The following is a 16,849-nucleotide window of genomic DNA, read 5'->3' as shown; positions in this document are numbered from 1 at the left end:
ATTTCCCCGTGTTTTCCAGTGCAACAACTCGCCCATCTGCTGGGTCTCCTCGCTTTTATTTCGCATCGTCGATGCCTTTTTTTTCCTTTTAAATCTCCGCATCACGAGACGTTCTCTCTGTCAATCAGATCTGCAACATGAATCAGCCCAACAGCTCACTATGAAAAGACAGAAACATGTTTTTCCTCCTTTTAAAGCCGCGCTGCATCAAAATCAACGAGACTAATCACAAGGCAGAAAAGCAGATAAGAAATGACTCATTCACGAGGTATAAATAATGTGATAATCAAATATCAACCAGATGTCTGAAAACGTAGGAGGAGGTAAAATATACATGAAGCAGAACGAAGCACATAAACTGAGCAATACGCTGACTTGTTTCCATAGTAAGAGTTAAATGAAAAGACAAACGCCGCTCTCTCGTCGGCGTGTTAAACACGAAGCCACAGCAAGCAGCTGATTGATTTATCGTAGCGCCAAGCCCGCAAACCGGAAAAAACAGGTAGCGTGAAGCTCATCAAGGCCCCATATCTCATTTATTTAACCCCTGTGAAGAAAACGCAACGTGACTGATCGAGGTGAAGAGACGTGTTCTTCAAACTCACATGACTTCGAGGCGCGCGGAGCGGGAGTCGTTGCCGGCCCTCGACGTCACGGTACAGCTGTAGTCCCCGATGTCGCCGGACCACGTCTGGCTGATGGTGAGGGATCCTGCTCGCAGGGAGACGCGGCCTCCGTTGGTGGGAAGGACCGTCACGCCGCCTCGATCCCACATGAACCTGCAACCGGAGGAGGTTCGCATGTGTTTCCTAACAGCCGACATGGGAGAGTTTAAAGGCTGCCGAGGACGTGGAGAACTTTCCTTCACAAACTGAAAAAAAAACACTTTCTTTTTTTTTTTTACTTAAACTCGGTATTTGCTGTGACCGCCTTGACCACCTCCTTTGCTCCTCTTTAAGCTGAAGGTGGTTTGTAATCATGTCCGGGGTCGTTCCCCTCGCCTGCAGAATCGACCGATCAGACGCTTTCCCGCCGGCTTTATATGATGGATAAGTAGCGTTTGTTTACATCGACCGCAAAAAACTTCTGCACAGCACGGTCGACGGGGAGATGAGATGCTACAAGATTAGGGATCGTGTCGGTAAACAGCGGGGCAGACGAGCACCGTACCTGATATCGATCCTGGGGTCGTGCGTGGCGTTACAGTCCAGAACGGCGGTGGTTCCTTTGATAACACGCTGGTCTGTCGGAGGCACAGAAATAACTGTGCGGCCTGGCAAGTGATAGAGAGGACAAAAAACAATGAGAGAATTAGAGGGTGTGAATAAAAAAAAAAAAAAAAAGGAAATAAAGTTTTGCATGTCTCCATCCTGTAGCATGAAGTGGATATAATGCATACATTTAAATGTGTGTCACTGAACAATGCCTGTAAATGAAGGTTCAACACTCGGGCATGCATTCCCAACACACCCACACACACAGCCAGATAAACAGCACATAGTCTCCATTGAACTCAACAGTGAGAACAGAAATCTGCTCGAGCAATGTTCATCTCATTAAAGTGGATTTCATTTACAACAGCCAGCTCCTGTTCACATGTATTTATATGTGTATATATGGGAACAATTAGCTAATCAATAACTTTATCAGCTAATCCGTCGGCCTCCCATCAAGCCAATCAAATGATTACTTCACTCCTGCACCGGCTAACTGCATCAATAACCAATCACAGATCCACTCACCACTGCAAGCTAATGCAATTGGACAGCTATGGATGAATTACTGTTCCATGTCTGTTTTAGTCTCTTTAAGCAAATGTATATTGAGCAGTTTAATCTGTTGTTGTTTGTGTGTGCCGAGCATGTGCCGCCGCGTGCGTCTCATTACTCCAGACGGTGAGCGTGGCGCTGGAGTTGATGGTCCCCTCCGAGTTGGCGGCGATGCAGGTGTACTCCCCCGAGTCCTGGAAGCCGACGGGCAGAACCTGCAGGCCCCCGGACTGCAACAGTGTGAACCTGGGAACCTGGACGGAGCCGCTGGCTAAGACCTGTGATCCTGCACCGAGTGAAAACACTAAATTAGCCTCAAGGTGAAGGAAAGTAATTAAGCCATTGAGCACATTTTAATTAGAACCAGATTCTGCCGGTGCGTCTGTGTCTCTGCGGCGCACGGTCTGCTACCTTTCCTCCAGGTGATGGCAGGCTTTGGAGCGCCGCTCGTCTGGCAGGTGAACACGGCGGTGTTGCCATCAGTTACTGTTTGGTCTGACGGGGGGGAGGTAAACGTAGGGGCCACACCTGAAATTGCAAGGGGGATACACCACTTGATGAAAGAAGACAGAAATAGACTTGCGAGGAGCAAAAGGAAAAATGCGAAAAAAAGGGAAAAAGGATGCTTCTGTTGATCCAAACACAGACGCTTCCTCTCTGATCAATATAGAGGCTTTATTCACAACGTGGCGCGACGTGTGAGGGCATAAATGAGGACGATGGTGGCGTGGTGGCTCCACGGGGACCTTTGATTATTATCAGATGTTCACGGAACAAAATGAAACTCCTCAGAGGCAAATATAACTGTATGAACAGCCGGCACGACCTGCGGAGCATTAGGTCAAGGCGGAGTGTTTCTCTGACGCAGTCACTTGAATGAAAAATGGCTAAAACTGAAAAAAAAAACAAAAAAAAAGAAGAAGAAGAGGGGGGAGAAAAAAAACCAACCTGTTATGAAACATTTCAATAGACAATAAATGTGATTTTCAAATCAAAAAAAGAGGATATTTTGAGCAGAAGTCTGTTTAAATCCCTCGACTGACCAACTACCACTGGGTTAAGGAACGCAGAGCACCAACATCTCCATGATCACAAGGTAACATACTCTTCAAAAAGGTGAAAAGAAGCTTGAGGCTGGTGCCAAATTACAAGGACTCGACCAGCTCAATGCTGGTAATCGGAGAGAAGCGGGCTTCAGATAAAATACGACTTAAAATACTAAAAAAAAAACACAACTTGTACTTGGTATTGGCTCGAGCCTCAAAGGGACCCTCGGATGGATAAAGAGAAACAGAAGAAGGAAGGACAGAAAGTAGATTTCTCCTGTGATACATGCAGAGGAGGTGAACTGGTGTGTGTTTTTAACGCCTCGCTGGGTTTTGCCGGTGATGGACTGGCGACCAATCCTCAGAGGATCTCGCCTCGCGTCTGAAGTCGGCGCGGCGCAGGCCCTCGCTTGTGCCAGAGGTGGATGAGCGGATAAACTCGGGGCTACTTCCAGAGACAGTATACGAAACATTATGTGTAAATCCAGAACAGAAAAAAGAGTCTGCTTAATATACCTGCTACATTTATACATGAACAAAGGTGAAGGATGAATGGCAGAAATAACGTAGCTGCAATGGTTTGCTGATTGACAGAAAAAACGATTACCCTCTATATCCTCTCGGTTGTTTATTAATCCAAAATGCCCACAATTACATACCTCAACACTCTCAACTGGGAGATTTTCTCATTTCTGGATATTTATGGTGTTCTAAGTGTTGATTAGTAAAAAAAAAAACAAACAAGAAATGTAATTATGTCACATTTTGCTTTCGCATTATTCTAAAAATAATAATCATCGTGAGCTGCAGCTTTAAGAAACATAATCACATAAACAAAACTGATTATTAGAAGAAAGTGAGGCAAATTCACGTGGAAGAGGACTTGTAATAAATGTGAAAGGGGAAAATAAGCCACGGGAGCACAATCCATTCCGGAGATCTCAGGCGTGTGTGTGTGTGTCCGAGCTGACAGAGGAACTCACTGGAGACGAGCAGCTGCGCGTGTGCTTGGGTCTCCCCTGCGGCGTTGCGGGCCACGCACTGGAATATTCCCCCGTCTCCGGGCTGGACCCGGCGCACAGTCAGCCCGGCTGCCGCGTTGACCTTGTAGCGGGGGTTGGCCAGTTTGGAAATGGGCACGGCGTCCTTGTACCACTCCATCCTCGGCTGAGGGACGCCTACACAAGAGGAACACGCACAAAGGGGGTGGGGGGGGGGGGGGGGGGGGGCAGAAAATATTTAGTTTCCCTAATAACATGCCAGCTGACCTCACTGCTGATCAAAAGCGCTCCAAAAATGTGCCGGGCAAAAAGAAAAAAAAAGAGAGAAAAAAAAAAAAGCAAGCCAGATTTTTATCAACAGTCATTCTTCTCCCTTTCTCTCGCTCTCTTTATAAATATGCATGCGTGCATAATGACTGCTAATAATATATTGATTGGAAGGCGTGGAGGTGTTGGGCTAAGGGTGGCAGACGGGGCCACAAAACATTGTGAATAAAAGATTTGGAGCAAGAGCGGCGCGTTGAATACCTGCAGAGTTTGCAGCCCACCTGTCTGATGAACATGCCAGAAATGACAGGCAGGGGGCTCATGCAATTACTCCATCTCAGGCAGGCCTCCCCACCTCTGTGTGTGTGTGTGTGTGTGTGTGTGTGTGTGTGTGTGTGTGTGTGTGTGTCTGTGGCTATTTGAGGGACGTGGAGAGAGAGAAAGAGAGACCGATGGATTCCACACTTTCCTTCAATCTGTTGGTGTCAAGCTCTCGCAGACATGCGTGAAGTATTTTCTCTCCCCCTCTCTCTCTCTCTCTCTCTCCCTCCCTCCTTCCTTCCCCCCTCCCTGTCTCACTCTCTTTCACTGCACTCTGTCTTTTCTCCTTCCCTTCTCCAAGCCTCCATCCCTCTTTCTCCGCACCCTCAGGCCTGTGCGATTTAATTACACTGCCACTGTATCAGATTACTGAGGAGGAACATAAACTCGGTGAGAGGGAGAGAGAGAGAGAGAGAGAGAGTAGCAGAAAGTACAGTGTTGCAGTTTTCACAGTGTGTCCAGCCGTGCTCTTGTGAAGCTTTTCATGTAATCCATTTGAAGACACTTGGTGAAACTTAGAAGTTCCCTCCGTCAACATGGCGGCGTGCTCACGCCACCAAGACCCCAGCGCCATCGTGCACCGACAGGCCTCCCGAACCGCCGCTCACAGACGCCGATGGCCAAACCTCAGCCTGATGGGATTTGGACCAGGTCACCTTGAATCAGGCTGAGCAGCAGGTTCTTGTTCACACAGCAGGACTGGAGCTTTGTTTTTTTACAAAGAGACCCGACATTGACGGGATGAAGTTGGGGGCCAATCGCAGCACCAGCCTCACCAGCAGCACCAGCCTCACCAGCTTTATGCAGCCGGATGGCGGCTTTAGAAGGAGTGGCCACTTTCATCAGTCATTTTAATGCAGCACAGATTTGGAATAAATGATGCAAGATGGCCAGTTTCAAGTATTAACTGGCAAATCTTATCTTATTATTTATTTTACCATCTGCCGCCTTTTCATCAAAATATAATCAATGCAAATAATCTTTTTTTTTTTGTGTGTGTGTTTTGATTTTATATCACAAGGTTGCTGTGAATGAGTGTGTGGTGGTCTGTCTCTCTGCTCGCCTCGTGTTGGACCGGCGACCCGTCTCACAGTCAGTTAGGATCCGATCCAATCCTCCCACAACAATAAAGTGGATAAAGCGGTGTAGAACATGAATACATGGCCTCCATAAAAGCTGGTTACAGGAGGAGGAATTTATTAGAGTATAAAGATATATTGTATATCATTAAATAAAATCCAATTGAACTGAGCTGACTGGAGCTATTTAGTTATATTGTGAGTGTGAAATTGTGTGGCGGATGAAGGCAATTCTAACAGTTCATCAGGGAAACAATGAAATTTAATCAACATTAATAAAAGAGATAATCCCAGTTGAGTATGGGCGAATACAGGGTCACGTCACCACATCTTAATCGTACTCATATTCACCTCAGCGGCAAGGCTTTGCACTGCGGGACACAAAAAACGTGGAAAAACTCATACAAGCACAGGGAGAACATGCAAACCCCACACAGAACCATCCTGCTGTCACACTCGGAGGCGGCGTACCTGTAGCCAGACAGGGGATGTCCACGTTCCTGTCCAGGTCGGCTGAGATCTTCCTTTTGGGCTGCACAGTCAGAGCGGGTGGTTCTGCACAGAGGAAATTCCAGACCCAGACAAAAGGGATTTAAATAAACATCACAATCAGAACCAATATAGAAATAAAGCAGCCTCTAAAGCCGAATAGGGAACAGGAAGGGCTTAAAGTGCTACTAATATTAGGTTGTCTAAAAAAAAACAAAAAAAAAAACCCCTAAAAAAACACTTTCAGCTTTAAAATGCTGAAGAGAAAAAAAAACTTAAAAGAGGAGCTGGGAGTTCGCCCTCTCTGAGCATTTATTCTTTAATAGAGAAGAGAGTTTGAGAGTCGAAGTCGGCATCGCAGAATAAAAAAAGGTTTCCCCCCCCCACCTCTTGGCCTTGAGTATCTTGAGTGTCATTTGCGAGGCAAGGATTCCTGTCTATATGCCCCCGTGACATGATTTCCACACACAGCCAAAGAAAAACACACTCCTAGTATCCCCAGGGAAACGGTATCCTCCCGTTTCTTTTGTTAATCTGCTCCATTTCACCGCCAATAACAGCTCCTTCAAAAAGCTCTAAACCCCTCTAAACGCTGACAGCAGCTACCAGAAAATAAAAAAAAAACTTCCCAGATTTAAATGTGAATATATGCCTGCTGGTTTATTACTGTAATGCTATGTGTTATATATATATATATAAAAAAAAGAAACTATGGCGGCTCAGTTTCTATAAACAAATAAATATATTTAAAAAAATGCTAATAATCAGTGAGATATTGACACAGCGAGCCCAGAGGAGAGGGCGACGCAGTGTCTAATTCGTTTTCCAGTCGGAGGGAAAGCGGCGGCACCTGTCCACTGAAAAATGACTGGGTGGAAAATGAAATGTCCAGCGCACCAACTAAATAATGAATGTGGATTTCAGTTGCTCCAAAGATGTCATTGCTATTGAACCAACTGGAATCATTTTAATAGACTTTTCAATTTCGGTTTTTTTCTTCTACTTCTTCTTTTTCTTCTCACTTTCATACTTGAACTGTAATAACATACAAACAATAACATTTTTGATACAGTGCTGTCATATTTTGGGCGGTTTTACTCGCAGACCCTCGCCTCCGGTGTTATTTCTGTTCCTTTGCACACTGAGGAAGCTCAGTTCGATCAAGCTGCTGCGCTACATTGATCCTACTTGACTCTGCCACCTCTCAACTTCTTTACCAACTTACTGGGAACTTTTAAAACCCACACGTGTTTGTGTGTGTGAGCACATCTTCTATCTTTAATGCACGCAGTGAAATTTGGGAAGAATTTCGTCGGGGGGGAACGGGGGCAGCGTGGCGTGGCGCAGGAAACGAGGAAACGAGAGATGAGATTACATCCACGTGGCGTGACACTGATAACACGGACGCGCTAATCTCCTGCAGACAGGTGAGCGCGAGGGTGCAGAAACAGAACAAAAACACATCTTGAGAGGGTTGGGGTGGCTGTTTTTAGGCCTCTGAGCTCTTATGGATTCCCGCCTGTCTGTCTGCAAAACAAAGATGGGGAACAACATAGAGATGCATTGTTGTTGCACCAGCAGCCGTCTGTACAGTACACAACATGGAGGATGCACTGTCATACATATTCCGATTAGTGGATTGGGGCAAAAAAAGAAAAAAAAGGAGAGAAATGAAATTGAATAATGAATACCTTTGAGGCTGTCTCCTTCTTTTCACACAAACACATACACTATTCTGTTTAGGAATCCCTTTTATTGCATCAAGCTCTGTTGAGCCCGTAGCAGAGAAAAGAGGATCAGTACCAATGTATTCATCAGTCTCTACGTCTCTGATACATATGAATGCATGCAGACTTTGTCCCTGGCAGGCAGGCCTTAACAGTCCTGCCGCCTAATGAAGGAGGATAACGTGGAGAGAGCGGGGATTGTGGAGGAGAAGGTGGAGGCAGAGAGAAAAAGAGGCAGGCAGAGGGTACAAAAATTGGCGACAGATGCCGAGGGGGGCACAAAGAAAGAGAATGAGCCGGGTATAAATATTCAGCCGGGTCTATTCTAACTAGTAAGTATTCTGAAGACATGGGTAGTTCTCTCTCTCGCTCCCTCCCTCTCTCTCTCTCTCTCTGCTTAGGTGCTCCCTCGCTCTGACAATCACAGCAGATCAAAAAGACGCTGACGAACTGCGGAGAAAAGTTTCGCTTCATCAATCACACGCTCTCCCAGATCGCATGTTTGTTGTTTTCTGTTTACGCACATGGACTGAGGACCTGAAGCGGGTTGGGGGGTGGTTGTGGGGGTGTGTGGGGGGGGTGTGTCGGGGGGGTGACGAGTTCGCTCCAGTTTGAGTGCTTTCAGTGTTCTCCTATTGATTGGCGACTCCGGGAAAAAAAACTAATTTAGCTGTCGGGCCAACAGGCGTGTGTGTGTGTGTGTGTGTAGTGTGTGTGTGTGTGTGTGTGTGTGTGTGTGTGTGTGTGCTTTGGCGATCATATGCGAGCACACTCATGCATCCGTGGAGGACTTTGTGTGTATACATGGACACAACAGCTGCTTGTGACTACAATGGACATTTTACTAGTGAATGCGAACACACACACACACGCACGCACGCACGCACGCACGCACGCACGCCGTGGCCCGGAGGCTCCTGTGACTGACAGCTCCTGCCGGGTGGGGTGTCCGCGGCCACGCTTCCAGGGATGAAAGAGGAATAAACGGAGGAATAAACAGAATGAGATTGTGCCGGGAGCAAAACAAATGTACAACAGAAGACAAGAGTAAGGTTAACAGAAATTAATCACATGTTGAGGGCTTCCCAGGACAATCACAGATAGGTATATTAGGCAGGGCGTGTGCGTGTGCGTGTGTGAGGACACAAGTCAGCCTGAGGCGACTCGCCGCCATTTTGTGGGGACAAAAAGTTTTCCACAGTGTGACTCGAGATTAAGTTTGAGATTTGGGCTGGATGAGGTCAAGACGAGTCACGGAGAAATGAAGTCAAGCCAATTTGATACTTTCTGAGCTCAGTGATTAAAACTAGACCAGGTCAATGCCTGCCAATGACTGTGAGGGAGGGAGAGAGAGAGAGAGAGAGAGAGAGAGAGAGACAGAGAGAGAGAGAGAGAGAGAGAGATGAGAGAGAGAGAGAGAGAGAGATGAGAGAGAGAGAGAGAGAGAGAGAGAGAGGGAGAGATGAGCGAGAGAGAGAGAGAGAGAGAGAGAGAGGAGAAGAGAGAGAGACTGACCGGACAGCTTTTCTTACCCATCACGGTGAGGTGCACCCTCGCCTCCACTGGTTTGGCGGAGCTGTTGCTAAGCGACGCCTCACAAACATACAACCCGGAGTCGGAGGGGGAAGGGGCGGGGAGGACGAGCCGGCGCCCCGCGGCCAGCCGACGCCCGTCATGTTTCCATGACACCACGAGGCCGTCCACCGGTCTGAGAGGAGAGGGTGAGGAGAATTTGAGCGGGAGAAGGAAAGACGACAGAAGGCAATTAAAAACGTGCGAAATCCATCAGTTTATTTGTCAATGAGGCAGGAAATGAGTGATGACAGTCTTTATATCAGAGCAGTCAGCTCTACTCAGCATGAAGGAGCTGTACTCAGTTACTCTAAATGTTGGAAAAGAAAATGGGATTGGGGTGTAAAATGAAATTTTGTTTCATCAAAACACCATCCTTTTGTGTGTCTGTGTGTAAAAACGTGTGCGTCGTAATGAATGTGCCTAAACGAGTGGCTCGATACTTTGTTATTCTCACCTGTATTCAATCCTCGGCTGGTGAGTCATGAGCACAAACGCTAATTATGTAATCAGTAGCCGGAGCTGCTTTTTGTCAAGGACTGCTCGAAAGTCATAGCTCAGTTAGAGCATCCTCATTGTCTACAAATAGTAATCTATGAGAATAAATTAAAAACACAGACAACGAGAACGACAACGTAAGGGTCCATTACTCTAACCAGTATAAGTGCATTTAGATTTAAATTAGAGTGGTTCGTAAAAGCATCGAGAGACAAAAACAACCGCAGAAATTAGACAGATGGAAGAACGCAAAACAATTCATAATAAAAGCTGCTCATGAAATTCAAGCTACTGCCATCCTGTACAAGTGATACCTCCTGAATACATTAGCTCAGACATCATTAGAGTTGCATTGTTTTGATTTATTATTATTGCATTTGCTCCCTCTCTCTCTCTCTTTTTTTTTTTAAAGAGGTTTTTTTTTGGTATTACTCGTGCATCCACCCGGCTGGTGGTGCGGCGCAGCACAAAGAACTGTAATATGAGGACATGTGTAGGAGGTGAAGACAAGCTGGCAAGATTCAGTTTCTGTATGATGGCCCTGATACGTTTCCTGTCAAATCACACATTTTACTGGCTGGAAATCCGACTGGGATGATTACAAGTGATTGACCAACCTAGAAATTATGCTTTCCCTTTGCTAAACAGACACTGCAATTATTCCCTCCGCGTTGTACGCGTCTGCCAAGCGGCAGAGTCGCAGCTGACGTTACTGCGCGGATCCATATAATACGTGCCGTGAAAGTACCGCGTGGGATTTACAGGGATTCGTATTCATAAGAAATGGGTCAAATATGAAGCTATTGCGGCCTAAAGCAAGTGAAATGTGACGAGTACACCACGAGGGCAATATACTCCAACCAGCCGTAATATCATGACTGCCTACCAAATGTAATCAATATTTTAACTGGCGTGTACTGGACTGCACCGCGTGTAGTGTGCTGGGGCGTCTCTTCACGTGCCACCGGGGAACCATTCACACATCAATAATGTTCCTGTGCAGCAGCAGCGTTTTGAAATGTTGCGTCTTCCTGCGTTTCAATGGAGACGGGGCGGTTTTGAAAAGAAATTCTAACTTGAGAGCTGTTTTTAAAAAAAGTGGTGTTTTCATTGATTTCGGCGCAAGAAACAAAACGAAAGTTTTCCAGTTTTCACTTAAGACGTTGAGACAATGTACTGTATGCCATAAGATAAATACCAAATTCTCTCCATAAAACGACATTTTATTGCAACAAAATGAAAACTGCTTTCCAGCCACTCAAGACGTCCGCCACACACACACACACACACACACACACACACACACACACACAAATACAGAAATTACACAATCTCCTTGTCAGGTCATGAGTTATTGTTCGCTGCATTCAATGTTTTTTTTCTCCCCCCCTCCTCATTGTAGGATAAAAACTGGTTTTGAATTTGTTTGTTTTTGTTGTCATGGCTTTATTCCAGCTGCCCGACGGGAGCGGCTCAAAGAAAGTGTCCAGGATGGTCAAATGTCCTTTAAAATGTTCTGACAGAATTGTGGAGAGACGATGCTCTTAAACCCTCCAGTATCACACCTATTGGCACTGCTTGTTTTCAGACAACGTTCTCATCATTTCAGCAGTATTCCAGCAGCAGAGCACTGCCGCCTATAACTCATTGACAATTAATGTATATAGATAACAGGAGCTTTCAGATTTCAGCACTGCGTTTGATTTTATGGCTGAAACTCTTTTATTCCTGCCAAGCCCGCACTAGTTTTTGCCTCTGTGTTTCCTGGGTACAGTGTGGTCTCTCTGGGCTGAACACGTCCTGATAGCGACTACAGTTCCTATGGCGTGGTTTGTTCAGGGTACGGAAAAAAATAGCAAGCAACCGTATGAGATTATTTGTCTGCTGATGTGAAGGAAACACTTTATTTAGTGTAGCATTAGAAATGTAAGGCGAGACCATGTGTTACAGACAGTTTCTGTTTATTTTCTAGGTTTTACTCACAATTCTGTTTCAGTGTCTATTGAATGTGATAGTCATTTGGGGTTTTTTTTACATTTTTTTTTTTATTTTCTTTGTTTTGTAGCTTCAGTGCTTCCAAGGGGTCAAGTACAGCTGGGAAACATTAAAAGAGAAGAGGGCAGCTCGACTCGCACTGACGAAATAACACAATTCAAGCAAGACCTTGTTAAAGAAAATAATTTTTTAAAATCCACCGGCACGAGGCAAAACTCGATAAAGCACACTGTATAAGTAGAACCAGGAATATCACCTGTTGAGTCCAGACCACTCAGGACTTATCATCCTGGCTGGTTGTGCTTTTATCGGGTAAAAAACAACCTCAGTGCCACTTCTCCTTTTTTTATGTTTTCAACCGATGCCGGACTTGCACAATAACACGTCTGACTGCATGTAACAAGCATAGGAAATACTCTTTTTGCTTGTACGTATGCAATACCCGAGGGAGCACCTGCTATCATCCTAAATTGTATCCTCCGCTGCTAAATGATGGCATCTGATTAGATGATCACAAATAGAAAAGTATGCTGGACAGTCTGGCAGCAGTTTATATCTGATCAACAAGTAGCTGATTACAATACTGTCTGGTCTATTTCAATGTTTTTTCTTCTTGGTTGTTTTTTTTGTAATTTAATGCTCTGCCTTATGTGGAATTTCAATAAACAACCCATAAAGCAGACTTCACAGTGTGTATGCTAAACTATTGATGGATACAGTTGAGCAATAATAGTCTTGCCACTGTTTCCTCACCCTTATACTCCATCATCACGACATTTGCTTTGAGTTTTAAGCACAGTGAATGTTCACAAGACAAAGAAAGACACGTTAAACCTGTAAGGATGCAAGCTGACGTAGAGTCGGCTGTATTGCAGTATAACATTGAGGTCACAACTCCATAGGACTCCTTAAGACAAGCTCACTTCCATTCATGCGACGTCAGATGCCAAGTGGTCGATATACATCAGCTGCTGGTGGTCGCAGGACTCAAGTCGACTTGATGGAAATTGTTCAGCAGACACAGAAACGTGGAGAGATTCCCTTCGCAACTGAGCGCTTTAAAGGCTCTCGCAAAACAGGTTGTTGGTAAAACACTTGGATTACATAATATGGAAACAAGTGAAAGTATCACACGCTCAGCCACAAACAAGCTCCAGCTGCATTATGTAACATCCAACTTCCACCGCCTCCTTATTGCAGCCCAACGCTGACTATATGTGTGATAACGACGGCACTCAGGCAGTCCCCGTGACTCACAAGCCTTGATGACTAACACAATGGAAGTGAAGGGCTGATCGAGAGCTGTCAATTGGAAGCAACACAAATAAACAGAACACAGGCTGTGTTTAAAAAGCAGACGCTCCGCTGTGAGGGAACTGACGTCAGAATTCAGTTGCTATTGTGGGCCATGTAAGGCTTGGAGGAAGGGAGGCTGGAATGGAGTTGGACTCAGCACACAGGTGTGACGTTTAAAGACGAGGGTTAATCCAACATACGACCGGTGGAAATGAATGGGGCACACATGTAATGATGTACAGACACAAGCCTGCACTTGTGTTGCTGTACTTTGCGAGAGGACATAAATCGACAGTTCCTTCTGTAAACGAATAAAAAGAAAGAAAATGTTTAACTGCTTCCGAGAAAGGCAGATAGAGAGCTGCTGAAGTGATGGAAAGACCACTGTGCATCCTGTGTATGTTTCAAACAAGTGTCCTCTAATTTCACTTGAAGAAAGCAGAGCTGTCGAAAGACAAGCGTGTGTGTGCATGTGTGTGTGTGTGTGTGTGTGTGCACACAATATAAATGTACCTAGCATTAGCAATGCACTCCAGGGTGGCCTCGCTCCCCGTCACCACTGTCGTGTTTTTCGGTCCAACCACGATTGCTGGAGCGACTTGCTCTGACTCTGGATCTGCAACAGAGCAAAGAAACACAAGAAGCAGTTCAGCTTATAAAATCCCAGTTGAACACACAGCAGCATAACCCCAAAACATAGGTCAGGATTGACTCCTACATACGCTGTCCTGCATACAGCCAACCTACTACTTCTTCTCAGACTTGTAACCCCATCCTGCTCAGTCAGAACTACTTTGGAATGTTAACTGCAGTCTGAGGCTTTTGGACAGTTGATTTCAAGAAGAACAAAACCAGCATGACAAAGACCTTATCAAGACAGTCTGATGAACAAACCAGTGCATGAGAACAAATTGTATAACACAAATACACTGAGGATGACAAAGTGCAGTTTACACCAGTCAGTCATGTTTGTCCAGCACATCCAAAGTACCAGTACATTATATTTGTGTGTGTGTGTGTGTGTTGTGTGTGTGTGTGTGTGTGTGTGTGTGTGTGTGTGTGTGTCTGTGTGTGTGTGTGTGTGGGCCTGAGAATAATCCGAAATACACAACAATGTTGAAATAAACCAGTTGTCAGTTCCAACCTCACACATATACACACATAATGTGACACACACACACACACACACACACACACACACACACACACACACACACACACACACACACACACACACACACCACACACACACACACACACACACACACACACACACACCGTAAGTCATAAGTCAGTTTTATAAACAATATCATTCTTTCTATCTAAAACACGGGAATGGGGTATAACGGCATATAGGTGATCTCCTGGCACTGTGTGTGTGTGTGTGTTGTGTGTGTGTTGTGTGTGTGTGTGTGTGTGCGAGCTCCACTGACAGTTCAGTTCAGAAAAGAGTAAAGTGGTGTGAGTATGCGAACAATGATTTATGGCCCGAATGCTGTGTGTGGGTGTATGTGTGTGATTTATGCCTAAAATGATCTCTTTAAAAGAAAAGGACACTCTGGGATTGTTATCAGTTTTAAACGCAGGAAGAAAAAGAAGGAAAAAAAAGCGTTTTGGGGAAAAAAATGGTTAAAAAGCAATAGAAGAGGCCTTTGAAAAAGTGTCCTATTCAGGCTGTGTGTGTTGGAGCACACGTGAACATCGATGGCTGCTCCATGCGCTGTATGAGCGATGAATATGTAGATTTCCAATAAGGGAGGAGCAGGGAGTACAAATTAACAGGCGAGTTCTGCTAGAGGTTGGGGTGGGTGGAAGAAGGGGGGGGGGGAGAACCAGCTTTGATCTCCCTTTTGAAGGGGAAAGAGGAAAAGGTGGTAATTGACTCTCCGCTCTTTATTCCTCCTTCACATTCTCTCGCTCTCTTCATCCTTTTTTATCGGGAGGGAAAAGCGCTGAAAAGTCACATCCCACTGTCACACGGACGTGTAATAAGACATGTGAGCACGGGAAGATAGGAGTGCGATAACACACACGCGCACGCACACACACACACACACACACACACACACACACACACACACACACACACACACACACACACACACACACACACACACACAAACACAAACTCAACCGACTTGACACCGACACTCGTTGATGCTGCATCTCAGGGTTAGGGTTGAGTCATTAATGGAGAAGATAAGTGAAGTGACATAAAAGAAAGAAGGATGGGAAAAAACCATGGAGGTCTCCATCACTCTCAGTTGCTTTATGCCACACACACACACACACACACACACACACACACACACACACACACACACACACACACACACACACACACACACACACACACACACACACACACACACACACACACGCACACACACGCATTGCCTCTAATGTGATTGTGCAGACAGGCAGCATCTTGTGTGTGCTGAAAATGGACAGCAGGGGAGAGAGAGAGAGAAGAAAGAGCAGAAGCGATGACGGACAGGCGGTGAGAGGAGAGCGCGTCCATTAGCTGTCCGCCGTGGGAAGCGCAGGTCAGACGGGGGGACTGGTAACCATCGGCTCGGCCTTAATGGCTGGTAGTGAGTGGAGGAGGGGACGTGAACCCAAATGATTAACTTGGAACTGTGAGTCTGACGGGGAGCGCAGCGACAAATCAGGACAGCGGGAGCACCTGGGGGACGGGGGAGATGTCTTGCTTTCTCCTGGTGTGGCAGACATGACGGTGGGCATGGAGGGGAAAGCAAAATGCCACACGCCTGTGTGATCCTGCACTCCGCTCTGCTCTCTGTCAACGAGTCTAACATCCTCTCTCTCTCTCTCTCTCTCTCTCTCTCTCTCTCTCTCTCTCTCTCTGGGGAAATCTATCATTTCATCTTGTCTGGAGCTCTTGCTCCCTGCTGCCCTTCCTTTTCTTAGTCCCTATCATCCTCTCATCTTCTCATTTTACTTGTTTGAACTGGGATTATTAAATTAATCTTCTTCAAGTTATACCAAGAGAAATATTCAAAATGACAGGCAGGTTTCTTAATGCGTGCGTGTGTGTGTGTGTGTGTGTGTGTGTGTGTGTGTGGGGGGGGGGGGGGGCTAAAAGGCTCCCTGCAAAGCTTCGACAAAGACAGTCTCGAGGTTTAATCTAACTCTATTGGATTTCTCATTTCGCAAATGAGAATCACGGCGTGGCCGGGAGAGAGGGAAGGAAGGAAGAGTGGCGGAGGAAGAGAGAGAGCAGGCAAACAGAAGAAGAAACTGAAGGAAAGATTTACGGCACAACAAATAATTTGTCAGAGAACAACCTGGGAGTGGAAACTGATAAATCGGTGAAAGAATATTAACTTATAACTACTGAGCAGCAAAAATGTCCCCAAAAGTATTATTAATAGAGAAGGACTCGGACCGCTGCATAGCGCAGAAGAGGTGAAATGGAACAAGACGTTACAATCCCACCTCAAGGATGGACTTGCATCATTCACACAAACGTAATCAGTATGCACTGGCAAGGCCGGCGTGACATTTCTGTCTCCTCCAAAACTGAATCACAGCCTGTGTAGAAGCAGAGGAGACACAATGTTTGGTCTCGTCCCTGTTCGGACTGACATTCAAACCACCGCGAAGATTTTGATTTAGATTTTTTTTTAGGATTGAAAGTTCAGAGGCTTTTACTTTATTTACTTGAGTAATAGACCCTGATGGTGAAAATCATCTTCTGGCAAAATTGATAAGGATGTCACTGATTCCAATCTGGGTTTGGAAACAGAGCCTTTCACTATGTAGTTT

At 45.6% G+C, this 16,849-nt stretch overlaps 1 protein-coding gene across 4 annotated transcripts in view; it reads right to left on the bottom strand.

Annotated features, from left to right (window-relative positions):
* The window catches only part of LOC308128664 (protein sidekick-1-like), a gene marked incomplete at its 5' end in the record, with an annotated part of 285,540 nt that overhangs the window by 89,866 nt on the left and 178,825 nt on the right, over positions 1-16,849 (bottom strand). For all 4 annotated transcript variants that reach the window (XM_080494304.1, XM_080494305.1, XM_080494306.1 and 1 more), the window contains 8 exons: positions 606-779; positions 1,171-1,273; positions 1,888-2,055; positions 2,181-2,297; positions 3,799-3,993; positions 5,955-6,038; positions 9,232-9,407; positions 13,574-13,676. In XM_080494304.1, coding sequence (XP_080350430.1) covers positions 606-779; positions 1,171-1,273; positions 1,888-2,055; positions 2,181-2,297; positions 3,799-3,993; positions 5,955-6,038; positions 9,232-9,407; positions 13,574-13,676 — 1,120 coding nt within the window. The remainder of the gene's footprint in view (positions 1-605; positions 780-1,170; positions 1,274-1,887; positions 2,056-2,180; positions 2,298-3,798; positions 3,994-5,954; positions 6,039-9,231; positions 9,408-13,573; positions 13,677-16,849) is intronic.

Source organism: Blennius ocellaris (genome assembly GCF_963422515.1).
Source record: "Blennius ocellaris genome assembly, chromosome: 3".
NCBI classification, from domain to species: domain Eukaryota; kingdom Metazoa; phylum Chordata; class Actinopteri; order Blenniiformes; family Blenniidae; genus Blennius; species Blennius ocellaris.
Note: the sequence above shows the minus strand (reverse complement) of the source record. Positions and strands in the feature narration are given on the sequence as shown.